The sequence below is a fragment of the Microplitis mediator genome, chromosome 5 (assembly GCF_029852145.1).
Source record: "Microplitis mediator isolate UGA2020A chromosome 5, iyMicMedi2.1, whole genome shotgun sequence".
Classification (NCBI taxonomy): domain Eukaryota; kingdom Metazoa; phylum Arthropoda; class Insecta; order Hymenoptera; family Braconidae; genus Microplitis; species Microplitis mediator.
The window spans coordinates 14,230,225-14,255,346 of NC_079973.1; the positions used below are offsets into that span (position 1 = coordinate 14,230,225).

At 33.7% G+C, this 25,122-nt stretch overlaps 1 protein-coding gene across 1 annotated transcript in view; it reads left to right on the plus strand.

Moving 5' to 3' along the window:
- The first annotated feature begins 354 nt into the window (after positions 1 to 354).
- LOC130668622 (putative odorant receptor 69a) overlaps positions 355 to 25,122 on the plus strand; it is a 93,365-nt gene continuing 68,597 nt past the window's right edge. The window contains exons 1-3 of the mRNA XM_057470987.1: positions 355 to 489; positions 552 to 713; positions 783 to 1,173. Of these exons, the coding sequence (XP_057326970.1) occupies positions 605 to 713; positions 783 to 1,173 (500 nt within the window). The 5' untranslated portion in view covers positions 355 to 489; positions 552 to 604. The remainder of the gene's footprint in view (positions 490 to 551; positions 714 to 782; positions 1,174 to 25,122) is intronic.

Below are 25,122 nucleotides of genomic sequence, written 5' to 3' on the forward strand. Positions count from 1 at the left end.
AGCTTTTAAAAATCACTCTTCTTCACTGAACCAGTGTATTGTTTGTGATATATATTTACAAATATTCTGAAAAGTATGTGGGCTTTTTAATATAATTTTATAACGAAATTTAGATAAAAGGCATAAGACTTAAAAATTTTGTTTATTAATTTTGAAATTATTAAATCATGACGATTGAATAAAAAATTTAATATCGTAAGCACTTATGATGTAACAGATACGCAAGTACGTGAGTTTTAGTTCTAATCTATAATAAAAATAAAGTAAGTGCAAATACATGCAAGATATTTCAATGAAATAAATAAAAGATTTTATCAAGATACAGATTAATAAGTGTGACTTTTTTTAGAAAAAAAAATGTACGGAAACAATGATTTTTTAGATTTTGAAAATTTTGTAGATAGTCTTCATAATTTTTTTACACATATTAAATTTTGGAAAAACAATGCGACTTCAGTCGGTCAAAAATTATTTGACATTTTTTTAAATGTAAGCATATTAACATTAAGTATACTACTTATTATTTCGGAAACTATTGATATAAAAAACAGTTATGATTTACCGAGTTTTGCTGCACATATAAATCCAATTTGTTTTCATTGGTATGCTCAAATGGTGTTTTGGATTGATGAAATTAAATGATATTGAGAATTTACTAGTTAAAATGAAACGCTGTCATAGACTTTGTTTGAATTATATTGAAAATGAAAAAGGTAACAAAGTATTGAATAATATTACTATTTAAAATATGAAATCAATGCATTAATTATTTGTAATTATAGAAATTCATCGATATAATATGAAAATGCTAAAATATAAACAAAATATGATGAAATTTTCATATATATGGCTTTTTTTTACAATTTACGGAGTTACGCAGTGGTGTTTAAATCCGATTCTGTATGATTTATATAATGATATTCATAGCGAAAAAATGTTAAATTCAAGTTTCAATAGACATTTACCTTATCCGGGATTATTTCCATGGAATGTTGATACTTTATCAAAGTATATAATGACCTTTAGTCTTCAGTACATTAGTGCAATAGCGGCAGCTATCGAAATAGCTGGTTATGATATTTTCAATATTATTCTCTTAGTCAATACATACGTCAATTTACAGCATTTGAATAAAACTTTATTTAAGCAAGCGGATAATTTATCAAAATTCAGGTATCAAGTATATCCCAGGAAAAAATCTTTTTAAAAAATTTTATAAAGTTTCATAAAGTTTAAAGAACATTTTATGAAATTCTGTAATATTTTATGTAATTTTATAGAATGTTACGATATAAAATAAATAGAATTCTAACTGTTAATAAGGTAGCTAAATTCAAAGTGACGTCACAAGAGAGAAAGATAGACTAGTTATTGGCTTGAATTATTGAGTAGGAGTATACTCCGCACATTTCACTGACGGTTAGTAGTGTATTATACAAATCAGTGTTTTAATATATATATTAAACGACTTGTTTGGCCAATCAGAAAAGATTATTTTTTCATATAAAATTTTATGAGGTTGACTTTAGCCAGTTAGCGGAGTATTCTTCGCCATGAGTTACATGAAAAAAAATTTTAACATACATATATATATATATATATATATATATATATAAATAAATGTGGTGGTTCAGCTTCACTCTGCGAGATGGCACTGTATAACTCGCCACTCGCAGTATCTCGTCCCTACACCTATTTCAATATATAACATTTCCAACATGTAACTTCCAACTCGGCGTCTTAGGTGGGGTATACGATAGACACACCTAACTGAGGAGTCTCCGCTATCGTATACTTAGACGAAACGCCTCTCACCCCAGAAATACCTTTTTCTACCTCTTCTCTTCACATTTACTCATGTGTACATAAATCATTCAATTGTAAATATTATCACCTGTACAAAATCCTTTCTCATTCATACACAAAAACAGCCTTGCACTCTTTGGTATGTAGCGACTTAGGTAGTGATTGTTTCAATCTAATCCTAAAGAGTCGTCGCTACATATATATTAGGGTGATTCAAAAAACAAAAACAATTTTTTTTTTCTTCCAAACAGGTTCAAAAGTTTTGTTTAGATAAAAAAAGACGCCTGTGAAAATTAGAGCTCTTAATATTAATATTAACATTGTCCGCATTGCACTTTTCTATTTCCCATAAGAATAACATGGGAAAATTTTTTTTTACGTCTTCTGATTTTTATAAGTAGCTAACGATGCGTCATAGGAATAATTGGCAGGCATATTTTTGTAGGGAATTGAATGCTCTACAAAAAAAGATTCTTATCATTTTTTGAGGAATCTATTTGTTCAAAAGTTATTTGAGGTTGAAGTCGGATTCATATTAAATTTTGAGATTTTCTTACTTTTCGGGCGAAACTATCAGACTTATTACAAAATATCATTGGACCTTTTTTGTAGACAATTTTATTCCCTAGAAGTTTTTCTCATAAAGTTTTTTCGAATTCCGCATTGTTTGCTAGTTATTTTTATTTTAATGTCAAGCTCTTGAAATCAATCAGAACCACTTTTTTAAGAGCTTAAAATTAAAATAAAAATAACTAGAAAATAATGCGGAATTTGAAAAAACTTTAGTGATAAAAATTTGTAGAGAATAGAATTGTCAACAAAGAAGATCCTGCAACATTTTGTGATAAGTCTGATAGTTTCGCTGGAAAAGTGAAAAGATCTCCAATTTTACTTCGAGCTCCATCAACTTTTGAACATATGGATTTATCGAAAAATGATAAGCGACCTTTTTTGTAGAGCGTTCAATTTCCTACAAAAATATGTATTAGTCTAGCCGATCTATTGATTTGTTTAATGAGTTAACAATACTTAAAGCTAAAAAAAAAATTTTTCCCGTGTTATTTAAATGGGAAAATCGAATTTTTTAATGAGCTAGGTCTGTATTCGACATAGAATTTTTTTTCTTGCGCGAAATTTTTTTTTTTTGTGTTAAACTATGATTTTTTCCACATGCACTGAAAAAAAAAAATGTTGCTCCGAAATGACGCACCCTAATATATATATGTCGGAAAGTCATTACAACCTTGGGCGTTATCCCGAGTATTGGTCTCAATACTAATATCTCTTATTTTTATTTAAAATATGAACGAATATTAATTATGCAACACAATGATTTAATATTAAAAGTATTGTTCATAAATAACGATACTTAGACAAGTAAAAGAATAAACATAGTATCGCACAGATATCAAAATACACTAAATACTAATTAATGCAATAATTGATTACGCAGAGAATTATAATAATTGCAATACACGACAGTCCGATAATATTCAAATAAAACCTAATCGAATAATTTACAAATACTACGGTAAACTAGGCTCGAGAACGAATCCACGGTCGACAGGAAAACTTGTACTCGCACAACGAATGCTCAATCAGAACTAACTGACTCAACTAGTACCAAACTCTGTACTTTTTGTTAAAAACCTTTTTGTCAAAATATTCAAAGAAGGACAACCGTCTCATATTATCTTACTATCTTGTCCTCTGTGTCTTACTATACCCATCCTGTGACCGTGGCTACGTTTGGTGAACAGATCTCACAGCGAGCCTAAGCCTCCCGTAATAAACATAATCTGCTTAAGTTGTAAACAACTAGAACTTAAATTTTATTATTTAATTGTTACTATAAAAACTAGTCTCGACTGTTGGAAATTTCCCGTCCTATTGGAAAACCCCGTTTTATTCTTTCATCTCCGACACGGCCATCCTGACGATCACGCGTCCTCGAGTGAATCTAAAACGTTTATTTTAAACCACACATAAATTCCTTGTGTTTACTACTATTTACATTGAAACATTTTTTTTTGTATTTACTACTATTTACAACAAAACATAATTTACAAATTTTCTATTTCATTATCCAGTTCAGAAATCCAAAGTAGTATTAAAAGCTTTCAGTAGTATTTCATTAACATTATATTTAATTTTACTATATGATCTCTTAAGTATGCCTTTCATAATTCCCTTCAGCAGTCATTTCACTATGTTCGTATTTTCGTCCACCATAGATCCTCACACTCAATGACCCCTGCATGCCACGTGCAGTCCGATACTACCTTAGTTGCCATAACTAGGTACACTTTTGTCCAAGCCCCCGCCACACTATCAACTGCCACAGTATGATACGTGTAGTGCGACTTCCAGAAACTTCAGACCCCCGCCACTTCACCAGTTGCCCATCGCCCCCTGATCAAACCACTCCCGGTTTGCAGTTACGACCTACAACCTGGTGCAAGTAGTGCGATCCTTTTCTGTCCAATATTGCCATAGCCACAACTATGCAATCTTTAATCCAAGCCCCCGCCATACTATTAACAGCCACTGTATGATACGTATGGTGCGACTTCCAGAAACTTCAGACCCCCGCCACTTCACCAGTTGCCCATCGCCCCCTGATCAAACCACTCCCGGTTTGCAGTTACGACCTACAACCTGGTGCAAGTAGTGCGATCTTTTTCTGTCCAATATTGCCACAGCCTCAACTATGCAATCTTTTATCTAAGCCCCCGCCATACTATCAACTGCCACAGTATGATACGTATGGTGCAACTTCTCAAAAACTTCAGACCCCCGCCACTTCACCAGATGCCCATCGCCCCCTGATCAAACCACTCCCGGTTTGCAGTTACGACCTACATTCTGGTGCAAGTGGTGCGATCTTTTTTCTGTCATTAGTGCTTGATCTTTCCCCTGGTGGCTCAAGACTCTGCCACAGAGTCTCTTGCATCAACACTCCCATCTGAAACATCCAACCCGCTAGGAATATGACTCTTCGGCATTTTCCTAAGTTCTCATGACTATTCTTATAAGTTCTGTTACAGCTTAAAGATTTAAAGTTTATCGATTGTTATAGAGAACTTCTGTGACCACGAATGGATCCCTGAACTTTGGACCAAGCTAAATTTAATGTCTTTCTTTATTCTTAATTAAAACAAAATAACTGAACTTGAATCGAACTATCTTTGTTTTATTAATTTCAAATCTATACTTATTATATCTAGCATTCTTTTTTTTTTTATATTTTCAATCCCATTCTGTCTTATATCAGAGACTTCAATTTTTTTTTTTTTTTATCATCAACAATTAACCCAAAACAACCGTGCTACTTTACCAATTGACAATTGCAGTGAACTAGCCTTTGTAACGCGATTAGTAATTCAGTTCATCGCTAATTAAACCTCAAGTATGACCGCCTGCCGTGTGTGTTCGTTTTCTTCCAACTGTTATAAACATATTTTTAAGAGTACTCGTTACTCGATAAACCTGACCATTGGCCCTATTGGCACTCCTTACTAGTAAATGTAATTAGATATTTTGAGAGGTACAAAAATCTCTGAACTCGTTGCCTCTAAAACATCTACGTGGTCTGCTATTACACGAGCGAATGGACCAAACGAGAATACAGCGCGATTCAAGGGTCTGATAGTATTTGCTGTATCTACTTTTCCAGTATGCCCGGAAAAATAAACTTTAAAAATTAGTGTTTAAAATTATATCACGGAACCCGGGTGTCAGCATAGGGAACTCCAACATTCCAAATAATAAATTTTATAGTACGTGTCATAAATTTTTCTCTATGTTCAAGTTACGATTATTATCATCGTCATTATTATCATTATTATTATTATTTTTTTTTTTTTAAATTCAAATATCAATATCTCCCGCATAGACAACAAACTTCAATCTTCATCCTATAGTTATTCACGCTTCAATTATAAATTAAGGAATCACTATTCAGAATGAAAGCATTTGCTGATCACTCCATCAATGTAATACCTGTCGTTTCTCAATTTATGTAGTTCATTTTTTTTTTTTTTTTTTTTTTTGTGTGTTTAGTGTAACAAGACAAATTTAGTGAAGATATCTATCATAAAAATAACATATTCTTTCGAATTATTTTTGCTACTTAATTTACCTGCTATGTTTATATGCACAGTATGCCAAGGTATGCTGGTCTTGGGTATGGGATGTAGCTCGTCTTGAGTTTTACCTGAGCTCAACTTAAAAAGTTTGCAAGCAAAAGAGTTGTCTATGAATTTACGAACATATTTCGTAATTCCTTCAAACCAGTAGTACTTGCAAACTTTATCAAGTGTTTTCTCCCATCCCAAGTGCATAACTGACTCACATGCACATGACTAATCACTGACCACCTGAAGACACGTGGTACGATCGGTAAGCAAAGTATTTTACCACGAGGAACTCTTAGGGTTAACTCAACTTTACTATGAGATACTTTCGATCAGTTGTAGTCAGTTATTATCGTGAATTTACAACCGTATAAATAGTTATGAAAGAATTTAACAGAAATAAATACCAATTATGTCCCAAATTCGTATGATTGATACTTTAACTCGGCTTTACTAGTTGCTTTACTATAATGCTCGACAACTCGATTTGGATCCGTTAAACTTTGCATAAGAAATGCATCATAATCATCGGAACTAGCGTATGTGTGCAATTCTATTAGAAACTTCAAATTAAATATCATAAATCAATGTAATATAAAGGATATCAATATTTGTAAGAATTCAGGTATAAATTTACGGAAATGAGATTAAAGGTCTGTGAATTGTCTCAGTTGAGGGAGACGCTGGGATGCAGGTAGCTCTGTTAGTGCTAACATGTTACAAAGGTTTGGTCGAACTTCACCGGACTTAATCTCATACCTGAGATAATGAACAGGGATCTTGAGAAATAAATATTTGAAAAAAAAAAAAGTAAAGCAAAATCCAGCACAATAAATGATGCTATTAAAATTTTCAATCCAATACACCTCCGGTGCAACAATTTGAAAACTTCATTCAGTAACAATTTTCTTAATCGAAAAAAACCAAGTTTGTTTCAAGAGATTTTGATCTTACTTTTTTTTTTTTTGTTTACAATGTACGTATTGTAAATATTCATAAGTATTCATTTATCTTGTAATTACCGGTTACATCTGTATCTACGTTATTTGAATCGATTTCATCATATAATTCCGATTTATGAAATGCACAAATAGTTTTACTCTTAAAAAAAATCGTAAAGTGATCTAAAATTATGTTAATGTCAAATCTTTGATTAAAAAATTTCACGACTAATCATGACGTCACTCATTAAATAATCATCTCATAGAACATAGAAAAAAATCTAATATATCACCATTGACGGTTACAGTAGATACAATTTGTATCGTACAATTTACAATAGCATTTTCTATTCACTTTAAATTTATTATTTTATGTTCTCTTTTCCCTAAGAATCAAACAGCATTGCTCTCTTTTAATTAATGAACAATCTGTTCAAAAATCAAAACAAAATGAAAACGACTCACCAAGTTCTCTTAAAAATTCTGATGGAGCTGCCACAGTGCAAACATTCACACGACGTTCATTGTGGGGTTGGTATTCTCGTTTCCAATTGGAAATGAACACTTTAAAGCAATATGACCACACATGCTATACTTAAAACATAAACGAGCACAATTGATACAGCGATTTCTTCGAAACTCGATTTTTCATTTCGATGCAAACACTGACAAAATACGGCTTGAATATACAGCTAAATATTCACTAATGAGCGCACTACCTCCTAACGAACATTTAGCTAAACACATATTCACTATTGAAGACCGAGATTGATTTTACAGAATTCCGATTTTGAATTTCTAACAAAAGACTAAGCTGTTCAGCAGAAATTCCTGTTGACGATTCAGATCCCACTTCTGATGTCGGAAAGTCATTACAACCTTGGGCGTTATCCCGAGTATTGGTCTCAATACTAATATCTCTTATTTTTATTTAAAATATGAACGAATATTAATTATGCAACACAATGATTTAATATTAAAAGTATTGTTCATAAATAACGATACTTAGACAAGTAAAAGAATAAACATAGTATCGCACAAATATCAAAATACACTAAATACTAATTAATGCAATAATTGATTACGCAGAGAATTATAATAATTGCAATACACGACAGTCCGATAATATTCAAATAAAACCTAATCTATATATATATATATATTGTAACGGGTTTTATTCAACTCATGCGCCCTATTCACGTTTTATCATGCCTAAAATGCGAACCCTAAATGGCCGGTTACCGACTGGTGAAAAATTATTTGTCAAAACGCAAGAAAGATGTCTACTACCCCGGCAATTGTGACGTAATGAAAATAAACGTAACTATCTTTCAAGCTCTTACTGAATATGGGGTAATTACAATTCCCTGTTGTTACCCATTGAGTAGCCAAGGTTGTGATGCCGAATGTTTTTTTTTCACCATGTCACTAAACAGCTATTGAAACTTCGCTTTTTAGGCGATTAATAAAACGTGAATAGCGCATATAAGTTGAATAAAACTATGGGCGCAAAATGTAGGGTAAGTCATAATCCGTCACCCGCGATGTGTTTAGCACTCGTCTCTGGTGCGCAGTATGCACTCGCTTCGCTCGTGCCTGCGCACCTGCGACTCGTGCTAAACGCATCGCGCTGACACATTATGAATCACTTACCCTACTAGTTACGCCAATAACTATTTCATCACCGGGGATCTACCGGAGTGAAGTCCGAATACACTTACTGTTTTTGGCTACCTTGTTCAAAAATTCTTAAGCTGGGCGCCAGGTGATTTAATAATCACCAAATAAACAATTATCAAAAATGTCGGCTCAGGGTGGCGGATCGGGGAAAGGTCAGGCACTTAAGGTTACGATGAATAATTGATCAGAATTAAACACAGTAAGTAGTCGTATATTAAACACAAAATAATAATTTGATCGGTATCACAAATAAAATTATCGGTTACAAACAAAATAATAAATTGCCGTTGTCGGCTTGACTCGATATAAACAGAAGTACTAACGAAATACTTGACGAGTGACGTCAGAGTATTCTTACACGGCGAGGTGACAAGACTGCTGTTGCGAATGAGACACGGATAATCCGTAATTCTCAGAATTACTTGAACGAAATAAAATAAAATATAAAATAATATTGAATTTCAGTAACGCGTCAAATTGCTCTGGCATACAATCATTACTCGTAATTAATTAATTAATTCTATTATTATTACACGAGACGTAATTCAATTATTTAATACAAAAAACACAGTCGTACACTTGTCAGTTCGCGCCGATGCTTCGGCTTGTTCACTTGTTCACAAAACTCGGAGATTTGTTCACAAAATTATCGTATTATTATTCACGTAATAATTATTACTCGCGATTTAATTGTTCTTTCCGTAATCAAAATTGTTATTTTTAGTCGCGAATCGAATTGATCAAAAAAACGTGGCCGTTCAGTTCGAAGTATCCAACGGATCTCTCGTGACAATCAATGCGTCGAGTCGATTGCTCGGTCAAAGTCGGAATTTTTAGTCATAGATGGCTCTAGAATTTGCTCATCGGATTACGATCTACTATTCTTTCAAATAATATTGAACCACGGATCGATGTCGAATTTCCTCATGTTACAATATATATATTAGGGTGATTCATTTCCGCAAAAGTTTTTTTTTTTAAGTGCTCAAGCAAAATCTCAATCTACATCGAAAAAAAAAAATTATCACCAAATATGAGTTCTTAATTCCAATGCTAAGTACTTGCGATTCAATTTCAAAGATTTCCCATTAAAAATACACGTAAATTAAATTACTTTTTTTTTAACTTTCTAATACTCAGCTGCGTTTAATGATATCAAGGCGGTTTTGGTCGCAAATCGTAGGGCATTTGGTGTTCTTTAAAAGTGCCCATAGTTACTTGGCTGTAATTCCAGCTGTTTCACTTGTGTCGGTTGCGAAAGTCATTTTTCCTATGAAATTGAGGTTTATTGGCTTGCAGAACGTAAACTAATGAAAGTACACTAAAAATATTGATAGAAATTTAATAGGAAATTTTATTCCCTTCAAAAATAGTCCTATGAGTCAAGTCGCTAAAGTCCATAGTTTCCGAGTTATAAGCATTTTAATAATTTGAAAAATATTATGTCAATTATAATTTTTTTTTATGCACTGGATAGTGCATGTGCTATTGTCTCTGCAGTTCCATTGGATAACGGGACAACCTCAGGAAACCTCGTGAATCCGCCGATGATAGTCAACCATTGATTAAAGCCTCTTGACGTTTTTAAAGACACCAGGTCGATATGAATGTGCTCAAATCGTTCAGTTGGAGGTTCAAAACTGGCGATCGGTGATGACACGTATCTCTGAATTTTGTTTTTTCTGGCAATCGATGCAAGATTTCGCCCATTCACGGTAATCTTCATTAATCAACGGCCAGACGTACCGTTTGGAGACAAGTTTAAGCGAACCTTTGATTCCGGGATGAGCAAGCGAGTGCAGTGAGTTAAACACCTTCTTTATCAGCGGCTCTGGAACTTATGGACGCACTGTACCTGATGCAGTGTCACAATACAGTGCAGGCCCATTGTCGAGTTGTATCGCCTTTAAATTCAAAGCAGTTGTTTGACGTAACAACTGCTGAAGTTTAACGTCGGTTTGTTGAGCGTTGGCAAGTTTTTGCGACGTGATAGCAGTAGATACTGCTTCGACACGTGACAATGTGTCAGAGACATTATTGTCGGTACCCGACACATGTCAAATGTCGGAGGTGAATTGACCGATGAAATCGAGTCAACAAAATTGCCAAGGCGATGCTCTTTCGGTGCGCTGTTTGTAAGCGTGCTGAAGCTGCTTGTGATCAGTGTAGATTTAAATTTAGATTTATTATCGATCATAGAGTATAACTCCTTGTAATCACAATGTTTTACAATATTACATAAAATCGCATTTGAATACTTATTATAATTAACATATGTAAGTATCAATATGACTCTCAACCCACAAAATTATTGAGATGAGACTAAAAATGGCCATCAAGTTTAAGTTAGTTAATTTATAATCGACCTCATAATATCTAATACAATTTAATGAATCAATTATAACTTCACACTTATTTTAAATTATATTGATTCTTATATCGATTCACTCTCACACTCTAGCTTGGGACGATTGTAAGGGATTCGCAGAGATGTTTGATAAAGAGTGAGAATCCAAGTTTTGCTATAGTTCAGATAAATCTGTAGTAGGCACTATTTTCATTGGTTTTGAAGTTGCATTTTTTCTCATAATTACCGCTCCATTTGCAATCCAGATCAATTTCGAATCAACTTGCGAATACTGCTTGCGAATTTTCTCTCGAAATTGGTATAGTTCTGCTGGAATCCGATGATTAATATTTATTTTCCATTTTTACATTGTGGTAATTGTGAATTAATAACTGACGATGAGAGTTCAGGCAACTGTTTCTTCTTTTCAATAAATGAATTACATTTCGTCACTGTTGAAAGTTCAAGTAATATAGCACGCGATCTTATTCGGCTTTCATCAGTAGTTGCTATATTACTTATCACATTTTTACCGATGCGTTGAGCCTGTATAATATCATCTGGATTTAAGGCAATATCGAGTGCATAAGCAAGCTTAGGAATAACAGACGACACGATATCTTTTTGATTAGTAGTATTAATAGTTACAGGAATCCCAGTGATAACTAATTGGTTTGCCACGCTTTGACAGGCCAGTCATAGCATTAATGCCCTGTCAACAGATGACAATGCTTCGGTGGAATTAAATGTTAGTTTGGCTTCAAGAGTATCAAGACGAGCGTCTTGCAGAGATAGCTTTGCATCAATTTCATTGGTCAATTTTTTATTTTCACTTACATCTATGTTAATTTTATTAATGCTTCTACTTACTAAAGCAACATTTTTATGAATAGAGGCAATTTCTTCTTTCGCTTGTTTGTTATCATTTTGAAGATACCTGAAAGAATTCGTTAACGCATCAACTTTATTATCAATTCCTTTTATTATATCTTTAAGTTCATTTAAATTATTAATACTGATCTCAAACTTATCAAGCAATTGGTTCATCCGATTTTCAGTATAACATATTGGACAATGATTGTTTATAGCAGCTGCACGATCCGCCGTATCATCAAGTAACAGTCTAATAACGACGCAATCAATATGAAATATGTGTTTATTTTCACACTTGGATGATACGCTGATCGCTACTTTATCGATAGTTGAATAGCATAATGCACAGATTGATTCAGTCATTTTAGTACTGGATTAATCTACAATAGCGCACACATCACCAGAAGAGCAATAATAAGTTGAGACGACTATAAATTTGTGATTAATGACCAAACCTATAACAACGCTGGATCAAACTAAATTAATTCAAACACAATTTCACTAAATTGTCAGACTGTATATAATTAGTTACAAATAATCACTAAACTTTTTAGTTTAAGAAAAATACAGCCAAAAGATTTAAATAACAACTTGATGGGATTTATAAGCAGACTTCGACAGAGCAACAGTAAACACGACGTGCACAGAGTGTAGATCGTAACATGCCGGCCTTCGAAAATATGCCGAAAGTATTTTACAGCCTCGTAGATGGCATTCAACTCGCGGTCGTACGTCGACAATTTTTGAATCGACGGGGACACTTTTCGACTGAAAAATGCCAGTTGTTATCCCCTTTTTGTTGCAATACGGCTCCAATACTGATTTCGGATGCGTCGGTGAGTATTGCCCAGTCAGCATCGATCAAGTAGCATCCGTGAGAGCTCGTTTAGCTGACTTGAAAGACTCTTGAAGTTCAGTTGTCCAGTTAACAGGATGAGAGCCTTTGACTTTGGGTCCTTCCAAAATTTTATTAAGCAGTGCTAGAATTTCTGCAGCGTTCTTGATGAACTTTCTGTAGAAATTCACTGTGCCGAGAAATCGACGAAGAGCTTTTACGATGTTAGGAGGCTCGAAATTGACAATAGCCTCGACTTTTTCCGGTAACGGCTTGATTCCATCTTTAATGATGAGATGGATGAGAAATTTTACTTCTGGTAGACCAAACTGGCATTTCGATACATTAATTACCAGTCCGTATTCACGAAGACGCTCGAATAAAATTTTCAGGTGCTCCATGTGCTGCTTTTCGTCGTTTGATGCAATTAAGATATCGTCAATGTATGGAAAGACGAATTCAAGGTCGCGAGTGACCTCGTCAATAAATCGTTGAAACGTTTGAGCCGTGTTTCTAAGCCTAAACGTCATAAACCGGAACTCGAATGGTCCGAACGGTGTGATGATCGCCATTTTCGGCACGTCCTCTGGTGCAACGGGTATTTGTAAAAATGCTTTTGCAAAATCGATGACTGAAAATATATTTTTACGGTGTAAAAATGCGGCAAAGTCGTCAAGATAACGCAGCGAGTATTTGTCGATTAGGGTTCGATCGTTAAGTGGACGGTAATCACCGCACGGCCTCCATTCTCCGGACATATTCTGCGCTAAATGAAGTGGTAAAGCCCAGGCGCTGTTAAATGACGTGCAGATACCTTCCTCGATCATTTTACGGAATTCAGCTTGTGCAATTTTAAGCTTATCTGGAGCCAGGCGTCTTGCCTTGCACAAAACTGGCGGGCTAGGTGACGTTCGAATATGATGAACCGTTGAATGTTTTCTAGTTTGACGCTGAGTAGCATCAGGTCGAGTAATATCGGTAAATTCTCTTAATAATTCTATATCCGCAGAATTTCCATCGACTGCTTTAATATTTGTTTCCGCCGATGTCGTGTGAGTATTTCCGGGTGTCAATAAACCAGTGATGCCATTACGAAGGCATTTTCGTTTTAGATCGACTAGTTTAGTCTCAGATAAATAGGCGGCGAGAAATCGATTGAGAATCATTAGCCGCCTCTACTGATTCTCGTTTGCGTTTCCCTGCCATTTGCAGCCGGGAATGCACGATCGGGCATTTTTACCGTGCTTGCAATCGTACCAACAGAAGTCAAACTTCTTCGGTACACATGACCGTGATTGACTGCGAGATCTCGATCGACCACGTCTCATCGTCAAGTTTTTCACTTGGTTCGTCAGCGGTGCAATTTCTCTGTGCATTGCGGCAATCTCGCCGTGCTTGGTGGTTGACGATGATGAATTTGCTGTAACAGCGGCAACTTGGGGTTTGAGCGATATACGCTCAACCATACGGTCAGCTGACTCGGCGAGCTTGTCCAGCGTTGCGTCGCTGAAAGCTTCCAAACACACTTGAATTTCTTTTTGCAAGTATGAGAACCAGTGAACTTTGATGATAATATCATCAATGCCTAGAACTAATCCGCGGAGGTAACATAAGTGCTGTGACGGAGTTCGATCACCTAATCTCTCTCCATCCAGAAACTGTGAAATTCTAACTTCTTCCGATTTTTAAAAGCATTTTATCAGAGCCGCCTTGAGATCGTTGTACGGAGTGGTCGCAGAAGGCTGCAGAATTAACTGCTCGACTTCTGGGGTGACGCAAGTGTCAAGCAATGGAATCACCAAGTCAAATTTGGCATGCTCGGTAGTCACCTGGTGCGTTGAAAATTGCGCCTCGACCTGCGCAAACCGTAACTTCAGATTTTTCGTACTGAATTGAGGTGCTTTAATATTCACGGCCATATATAATTTTATTGAAGAGAACGACGACGATCCCGACGATTGAGATTTAAATGTGTCTTCGTCAGATGACTCGGACTTTATTTATTTGTCGCCGTCTACTTTCGAGTCTGACATCAGTAAACTGCCGAAATTTATCGATCGCTTCACCTAGTAGCAACGCTACATATATATTGTAACGTAATTATTTCTTAATACTCGATAAAACCCAATAATTACTCAAAAAAAAACTTTACTCAATAAAATTACTCAATAACTTAAAACTCTAATTAAACAAAATCGGGCTACGTTACACTTCGCCCACCAATCACCCCTCTCATCTCCTCCAGATCCTGACAGGCGCCAGCCGACTTTTATTTCCCCGGTATCAGCAACCGGTCTAAACGTACACGTAAATTGAAACCTAAAAACTATATTCTTTGGAGATGAGAGACATGACCGGTGGTAGCGGCATGTCTTGGTGCGCTCAGTGTGCTAGGTTGTGAAAAGAGGGTCACGTTTCTTACGATGCAAAAGAAGCCGATTAATTAAATTAATATTAAAATAAAATAACCAAATAAAATCAAATAAAATTACCATAAAGATGACGCGAGAGTGACACGAAGGGCCTAAAAGGCCAGCGGCCCAGTACTCTCGGTCCATTACGCAAATAAATAGCTGAATACAACATCAGGAACCTCTCAACAATGACGAATCACAAAACTTAATGCACTACAAAATAAACTATAAAATAATATGAAATATAATAAATAATGCAGTAGTACGCGACAACAATTAACACGACAGAACGGCTCCAAGAGCACCATATACAGGGCTACAGGCTCCAAAACGACGGAAATCTAGGGTGGCGGTCGAGGTCCACCTTGGAGACTCTCCGACTCACTACCGCTTACTCCAAGACTCTAAACTCGACTACTGACTCGACTCATTCACGAGTGACGCCAAGTCTCAACTTCCTTACTTGCCGGTAGTCACACAACTGTTACTCCATAATTTCCCACTTTAACTCGCTCGCTCCACTCCTTCTCTTTCAATCTCACATTCTCGCTTCTCCATCCATTTTTACTTTCACAAGCATACAAGCCGTGGACTCATGGGCCTTCCCGTGACATCCGAAGTTAGCGAATTCTCGGCTTCCTCGAGCATCGCAAACGAAGCCTGCCATCCCCCCCAATAAACGTACACGTACCCCAGCTAACTCCGGGTACCAACACGAAGGAGTGGTGACATCTCAGTCGCATCTCCGTGATCACCACTTCAACCCCAAAGGCTAGGCCTGGGCCTAGTCGTCGTCACCGGTCGGGAGGCACGTTATCTTGGCCACTATCCGCGACACAGCTAGACCTTCCTTGTTGAATCCACGCTCTACCACACAGACACTCCAAAACATACCACATACCGTACACGTACTCTATCGCACTCTTAACTTACTATACACACTTCTACTCCATATGCTCAACTCAATATCTACTACACTCAACTCAACATCCATACTCACGTTATCTCTCTCTCACACACAGACTTACACTTACTCCATCTCCAACTCTCTCTCTTCGGAAATGTTACGTCACAATATATATATATATATATATATATATATATATATATATATATATATATATATATGTATATATATATATATATATATATATATATATATATATATATTGTAACGGGAAATTCACTACCGGGGATCTCCCGGAGTGAAGCCTGAATACTCTTACGATTATTGGCAACCTTGTTCAAATATTAGTAAGTTGGGCGCCAGGTGATTTAATAACCACCGATAAACAATTTTCATTTAATACGACTCAGGGTAGCGGGTCGGGAAAAGGTCAGGCACTTACGACTACAATTCAATAATTGTTCAGAATTTAAAAAAAAATGAAATTAGTGTATATTCAACCAAATAACAAATGGATCGATATAACAAACAGCATAATTAGTTCATAAATCGAAACAAAAGAAAAGTCGCCGAAACTCGGCTTAAGACTCGATATAAACCAAAGTAAACAAACAAAACAAAAAAAAAAAATAACCACTCAATATATCATACAGTTCATTCCTGTTTAGCATACGACTCGATTACACACATACAACTGCCTGTCTTAACGAAATACTTGACAGGTGACGTCAGAGTACTTTTCACGGCGAAGACTCGTCTGTCGTTACGGACAAAAGACAGATAATCCGCAGTTCTCCGAAATTTTCGAATAAAATAAAATGATATAATTTTATTTTATTCACTCGCTCAAACTATCACCATTCATGAACCATACGTAATTAATTAACTAAATCCGTATTATAAAACACACGCACAACGACACACTTCGCTCGTTAACAAACAAACAAAACAAAAACTCGATGTTGCGTGCACCACTCTACGTCAACTGATCCAGTCACGCCGATACTTCGGCCGATTCCATCGTTCAATCAAACCACTCGACTTACTGTCCACTATTAATTATTGTACGAAATTTCACTGTTCCTTCATCACAAAAAAACGTAAAAAAAGAAAAAAAAACGTGGCCGTTTCGTTCAACGTCCTCCCCGGAATTCCCTCAATTCCTGTCCTCCATCGACTCCTCCATCAAAGTTCAAATTCCCGTCATAGATGTCACCAAATCTATTGCTCAACGGATAACCAGTCAGTCATTCAAATAATTTTTAAACCACGGGTCGACGTCGAATTTTCCACGTGTGACAATATATATATATATTGTAAGAAAGACACTTTAATATATTTCACTTGCTAGTAGATAGAACCAGATATTTATTTAACAGTTAAACATTATTGAACCCGACAACTAATCGTATAATATGGACAGTTAAAAATAAGTAATATAATAAGGGAAAGGGACAAAGTAGCTAGATGACGTCACGTTGGGTCCTCTCGGAAGGCCCCGTCGGAATGCTTCTTCTTCGTCAGCCTCAATGTCCATCTCACCCTTCTCTAGTGGGGGTGAGCCTTGTCACAGGCTGGGGGTAGCTCCTGACGTCAGAGGCTACAGGCCTCAAGATACCTATCGAGCAAAAGGCTCGATATTCAGGAACGAGTAGCTTACAATATATATATATATATATATATATCGCCATCGGCGCGAATCTGAACAAAGTGTACAACCGATTTGTTAATGAACAAGTGAAGTGCGATAACAATTAATTAATGAAATCATTAATTACGCGTTATAACTGTGTGATAGTGAAATTTAACGCGTTACCGAAATAAAATATTATTTTATTTCATCGAGCAATTCTGAGAATCACGGATTATCTGTGCCTCATTCGCAACAGCAGTCTTGTCACCTCGCCGTGTAAGAATACTCTGACGTCACTCGTCAAGTATTTCGTTAATACTTCCGCTGTATGTGTGTCTCCGGACAATAAAATTATTTTAATTTTAATTTCGTGAACCGACTGTGTCTTTTTTGAGCAATGAACTGATTTTGTTTTCCGATCAACTTCGAGCAATTTAGTTTTGTTTATATCGAGTCAAGCCGACAACGGCAATTTATTATTTTGTTTGGAACCGATTATTTTTGTGATACCGATCCAGTATTTTGTGTTTAATATACGACTAATAATTTGTTGAATTCTGATAATTATTTAACCGTAATCTCAAGTGCCTGACTTTTCCCCGATCCGCCACCCTGAGTCGACGTTTTTGATAATTGTTTATTTAGTGATTATAAAATCACTTGGCGCCCAACTAATAATTTGAACAAGGTTGCCAAAAATCGTAAGTGTATTCGGACTTCACTCCGGTAGATCCCCGGTGGTGAAAAACCCATTACAATATATATATATATATATATATATATATATATATATATATATATATATATATATATATATATTAGGGTGGTCCGTTTGGAACGACTATTTTTTTTTTTTCGCTCCCACTGAAAAATATTGTTGTAGACATTGAAAAAAAAATTCTCTTAAAGTTTTAGCTCTTAATTTTAATTCTAAGTACTTTACATTTGATTTTGAAATTTTCCCATTTAAAATACATGGGAAAGTTGGGATTGTTTTTTCAATTCTCTATAACTCAGCCGCATTTTAAGTTATCGGGTCACCGTTTGCGGCATTTTTTAGGTAATTTGATACTCTGCAAAAGTTTCCTTAATAGTTTTACTCTGACTTTAATTGTTTTTTCTGTATCGGTTCTGAAAATAATTTTTTTAATAATAATTTAGGTTTTTAGTTGATATTAACTAAATAACGAAATTTACAGAAAAAGTGCAGATAACGATTTTTTAGGAAATTTTATTCGCTACAAAAAAGGTCCTCTTAGTTAAGTAGCTTAAGTTCTCCGTTCACGTGATATAGGGATTTTAGTAATTTTGTAAATAAAATATTTGTCAAAAATTTTTCCGAAGTTCATCAATTTGACCCCTTTTGATTTTAATGACTGGATTAAATTAATGAAAGGAAAATTATTTACTGATTTAAAATTGAAATGAAATAGCATTTGGTGGAATTTTTTGAAAAATATTTTATTTACAAAATTACTAAAATCCCTACATCACGTGAACGAAGAACTTGAGCCACTTAACTGAAAGGACCTTTTTTGTAGCGAATAAAATTTCCTAAAAAATCGTTATCTGCACTTTTTCTGTAAATTTCGTTATTTAGTTAATTTCAACTAAAAACCCAAATTATTATTAAAAAAATTATTTTCAGAACCGATACAGAAAAAACAATTAAAGTCAGAGTAAAACTATTAAGGAAACTTTTGCAGAGTATCAAATTACCTCAAAAATGCCGCAAACGGCGACCCGATAACTTAAAATGCGGCTGAGTTATAGAGAATTGAAAAAACAATCCCAACTTTCCCATGTATTTTAAATGGGAAAATTTCAAAATCAAATGTAAAGTACTTAGAATTAAAATTAAGAGCTAAAACTTTTAGAGAATTTTTTTTTCAATGTCTACAACAATATTTTTCAGTGGGAGCGAAAAAAAAAAAATAGTCGTTCCAAACGGACCACCCTAATATACATATATATACATACAAGCTGATACCGGCCTTCTTCGCGGAGAATTTTGCAATGTTGGATGAATATATCTTTTTTCATTATTGATGTCAATATCCTAGCGTTTGCCGGTCGAACATCCCTAAATGTTCCTAATCTTCCGCACCTTTTTATAGAAGATAAAGTTGTAGGTGGTAATAACGAAGTATTGAGTCACTTTATGATACCCCGTCTAGCCCCATAATAGTCATTCAAAAAAAAAAGCACTATCGATTTTTCAGTTGCGTCGACAATAAATGTTTCGAGTTTTTTGCCTGTAGGTCTTTAAGATTGAAGACGTAAAAATTTTCATTTTTCACGACCCCACAAACTTTAATAAATGTCAACTTTCTAAAAAAAATTTCTGTCGTTCATTTTCTCTTTTCTAAGCAAATATTTGTTTTATCTTTCGAATATACAGGTCAGTTGGTTCATAAATAAAGAGATTTCAATTCTAATCATACTCTCCAACTCTCTTGACGGTAAACTTCCGATAAAAAGTTTCAATATTAACCTTCATGTATCGTAGTAAATATTCATTTCAAATTTCAATATTGGAGGTATTTTGGTTGAAATACAAAAATTTCAAGTTAACTCCCCCAAAAACTCACGAAAAATTCCATTCGTTAGAAAAAAAAAGTTAGACTAAAATTGTTAGCTAAATCATGAATGCTTACATGTGTCGATACGTCTATCAGCTAATATAAATAAAATTTGGAAAATCCAAAAGTGCACGACTCGTAATGCTCATTTATTATGAAATAATAAATAACAATAAAAAAGGCCATTCGGCAGCCGAAATGGGAGGTAGATTTTCCAATTAATCTATATAAAAAGTTTCATACATACATATCTTGTGATACATGTTAGTGTATAGTCATGATATGAAATTAGGCTCGTTTTCTAAGAGTGAGAGTAAAAAAAGACAACGACTATTTTCGATAGAGAACTTCAAATAGTTGATTTGACAAAACATTATATAGGTAATGTACTAAACTAACCTTCATGTAAACAAAGTATAGAAATTTTAATTAGTATGAGATCATAATTGTAATTACTATTACGATGGCACAATCAGTTATAATTATAGGACGTACAGGTACGATTGAAACAGCATAAATAATAAAAAAAATACTTTTAAAATATAAAATAGCAGTGAAATTTATAGGTTATTTTGTTTACACCATAATACAACTGACAAAATTGTATTATAATGGGAAATGCACAAGTTATGTGCAATGAAAACCATATTTTCTACATTTTTTGATTCCATTAAAATTTTTAAGGCTATCAAATTATTGGAAGAAATGGTCAAAACATTAAGTTGAAGGTCTTTAATTAAAGCTTATTAGAAAAGCTTTTGAATACTTTTTACTGGAATTGTCTATCAGTTTTAGTTTTAATGTTATATGAACTTCAACAGTGAATAAAAACTGATTTTTTCGAAAACTCGTGGAAATTTCAAACAGCCATAACTTCACAACTATTTGAACGATTCAGCCCATCTTTGAACTTGATCAAGATAATCGCCTATAGAATAAGTGTGGAAAATTTCATTAAGATCCGATAAGAACTGTAGGTGCTATCGTAATGACAAGACCAGCTATAATCATACGTCGTAGAGGTACATTTGATACATCATAAGTAATAAAAGAAATACTTTTAAAATATAAAATAGCTGTGAAATTTACAGGTTATTTTGTGCACAATGAAATACAACTGACGAAATTTGATTATAATGGGAAATGCATAAATGATGTTGAATGAAAACCATATTTTCAACATTTTTTGATTCCATTAAAATTTTCAAGGCTATCAAATTATTAGAAGAAATGGTCAAAACATCAAGTTTAAGGTCATAAATTAAAGCTTATTAGACAAGCTTTCAAATACTTTTTACGGAGATTATCTGTGAGTTTTAGTTTTAAAGTTATATGAACTTGAAAGTGGATAAAATTTTTTTTTTTTTGAAAAATCGTGGGAATTTGAAACAGCCATATCTTCTAAACTAATCGAACGATTTAGCCCATCTTCGAACTTAACCGTGGTAATCGCCCATAGAATAAGTGTAAAAAATTTCATTAGGATCCGATAAGGATTCTAGGCGCAATCGTGTTCTCAAAACTTGGTTCTATTACATATATATATATATATATATATATATATATATATATATATATATATATATATATATATATATATACATGCATATATAAATTTTTCAACGAATGGTATTTTCGAACTCTACTCAACTAATTATGGTAGGTTGTGACAAAATTCCTTGAAAAATCGACCATGAAGACAAATACAATACCTAGATATTTAAAAAAATCTACCTAAAAACAGCTGTACTAGGACGGTAATGTGCAAGCGCCCCTGGTGGAATAAATGTACGTATAGATATATCACCATCCATGTTAATTTTACATAGATATATATAGATCTAGTTATACAGCCTTTTTAGGTAGATTTTTTTAAAAATCTAGGTATTGTATTTGTCCTCATGGTCGATTTTTCAAGGAATTTTGTCACAACCTATCATAATTAGTTGAGTAGAGTTCGAAAATACCATTCGTTGAAAAATTTATATATGCATGTATATATATATATATATATATATATATATATATATATATATATATATATATATATATATATATATATATATATATATATATATATATATATATATGTAATAGAACCAAGTTTTGAGAACACGATTGCGCCTAGAATCCTTATCGGATCCTAATGAAATTTTTTACACTTATTCTATGGGCGATTACCACGGTTAAGTTCGAAGATGGGCTAAATCGTTCGATTAGTTTAGAAGATATGGCTGTTTCAAATTCCCACGATTTTTCAAAAAAAAAAAAATTTTATCCACTTTCAAGTTCATATAACTTTAAAACTAAAACTCACAGATAATCTCCGTAAAAAGTATTTGAAAGCTTGTCTAATAAGCTTTAATTTATGACCTTAAACTTGATGTTTTGACCATTTCTTCTAATAATTTGATAGCCTTGAAAATTTTAATGGAATCAAAAAATGTTGAAAATATGGTTTTCATTCAACATCATTTATGCATTTCCCATTATAATCAAATTTCGTCAGTTGTATTTCATTGTGCACAAAATAACCTGTAAATTTCACAGCTATTTTATATTTTAAAAGTATTTCTTTTATTACTTATGATGTATCAAATGTACCTCTACGACGTATGATTATAGCTGGTCTTGTCATTACGATAGCACCTACAGTTCTTATCGGATCTTAATGAAATTTTCCACACTTATTCTATAGGCGATTATCTTGATCAAGTTCAAAGATGGGCTGAATCGTTCAAATAGTTGTGAAGTTATGGCTGTTTGAAATTTCCACGAGTTTTCGAAAAAATCAGTTTTTATTCACTGTTGAAGTTCATATAACATTAAAACTAAAACTGATAGACAATTCCAGTAAAAAGTATTCAAAAGCTTTTCTAATAAGCTTTAATTAAAGACCTTCAACTTAATGTTTTGACCATTTCTTCCAATAATTTGATAGCCTTAAAAATTTTAATGGAATCAAAAAATGTAGAAAATATGGTTTTCATTGCACATAACTTGTGCATTTCCCATTATAATACAATTTTGTCAGTTGTATTATGGTGTAAACAAAATAACCTATAAATTTCACTGCTATTTTATATTTTAAAAGTATTTTTTTTATTATTTATGCTGTTTCAATCGTACCTGTACGTCCTATAATTATAACTGATTGTGCCATCGTAATAGTAATTACAATTATGATCTCATACTAATTAAAATTTCTATACTTTGTTTACATGAAGGTTAGTTTAGTACATTACCTATATAATGTTTTGTCAAATCAACTATTTGAAGTTCTCTATCGAAAATAGTCGTTGTCTTTTTTTACTCTCACTCTTAGAAAACGAGCCTAATTTCATATCATGACTATACACTAACATGTATCACAAGATATGTATGTATGAAACTTTTTATATAGATTAATTGGAAAATCTACCTTCCATTTCGGCTGCCGAATGGCCTTTTTTTATTCTTTTATTAATTGTAACTAAACGACACTGAGTTACCTCGTCATTCGCAATAGGGGACCTACAAATCGTTCAAAGAATTTAAAAGGAAAAAATTCGATTCAATTACTGGATTTTTTAGCAAGTTATCATGTTTACGGGATCCGTACTTGACGGACAGGAAATTTTTTGAAATTATTTCGATGTTTTTTCTATTTTTATCGGACTAAATAAATTTTTGAAAAGTATGGAACTAATCTCCATTAAATTATCTTTAAAGTAGTATGCAAAATATCTTAATTCCGTGAACTGACAGGGGTACAATAATTGAAATAGTCGCCGAAGTGAGGCGAAAAAATTTTTCGATCGTAAAGCACGAGTCGTGCAATAAATACTTAATTCTCTCTAAAATTGTAGTGTTTCTGTTACGTCCGATTAATTTCTATAATTTTCAAAATAATTCCTTTATATTCATAAAATTTTCTAACATTAAATGAGCCACGCGAACACCAAAATATCTGCTAAGGGAAATCTTAGTGGGGAGAATAATGCGTGCGCCGACCCAAATGAAAAATATGGAGGGGCCGATAAGAAAATTTTGGGCCCCAGAAACAATAGGAAACTCTCACTCTCTTCCGGCTGCAATCATCAAAGTGTGAACAAGTTTTTTTTATGCAATGAAGAAAAAGAAAAGGAAAAGAGTTAGTTTAACGAGTATAAGTACTACATCATGTATTCGCACAGAGAAACCAGGTACAATTAAAATATTAAATAAATTCAAAATGTTCAGTTTAAAAATTAAAATGTTGAATGAAAGTTTGGAATGTCCAGTTAATTATATCAGAATTACAAAATAAAAATTCGAACACGTGTAGTTTAAAATTAAAATATTAAATGAAAATTTGAAATGTTCAGTTGTTTATATTGGAATTACAAAATAAAAATTCGAACACGTGTAGTTTAAAATTAAAATGTTATCAGAATTACAAAATAAAAATTCGAACACTTGTAGTTTAAAATTAAAATATTAAATAAAAGTTTGAAATGTTCAGTTAATTATATCAGAATTACAAAATAAAAATTCGAACACGTGTAGTTTTAAATTAAAATGTTTAATGAAAGTTTGAAATATTCAATTAATTATATCAGAATTACAAAATTAAAATTCGAATACGTGTTGTCTAAAACGAAAAACCAGGAGAACCTGGTTGAGAGGATCAATCGAACTCTCAAGCCGATGATAAGGGCATATATTAATCAAAATCATACTCTGTGGGATGAGCATCTTGGTGACTTCCAGTTGGCGTATAACTCGTCTTATCACGCGTCGATACATTTAACACCGTATTATTTTAATCATGGGCGTGAACCACGTTTATCGGGGCGTGCTACTGAACTTAAAGTTCACGACTTCGAAAACAATAACCCTGAATGGAAAGCTAGAATGAATCGTATGAACCAGTTACGACATTAAGTCAAGACCGTGATGCAGAAAGAAAGCAATAGGCAAGCCCAATATTATAAAAAATGCGCAAAA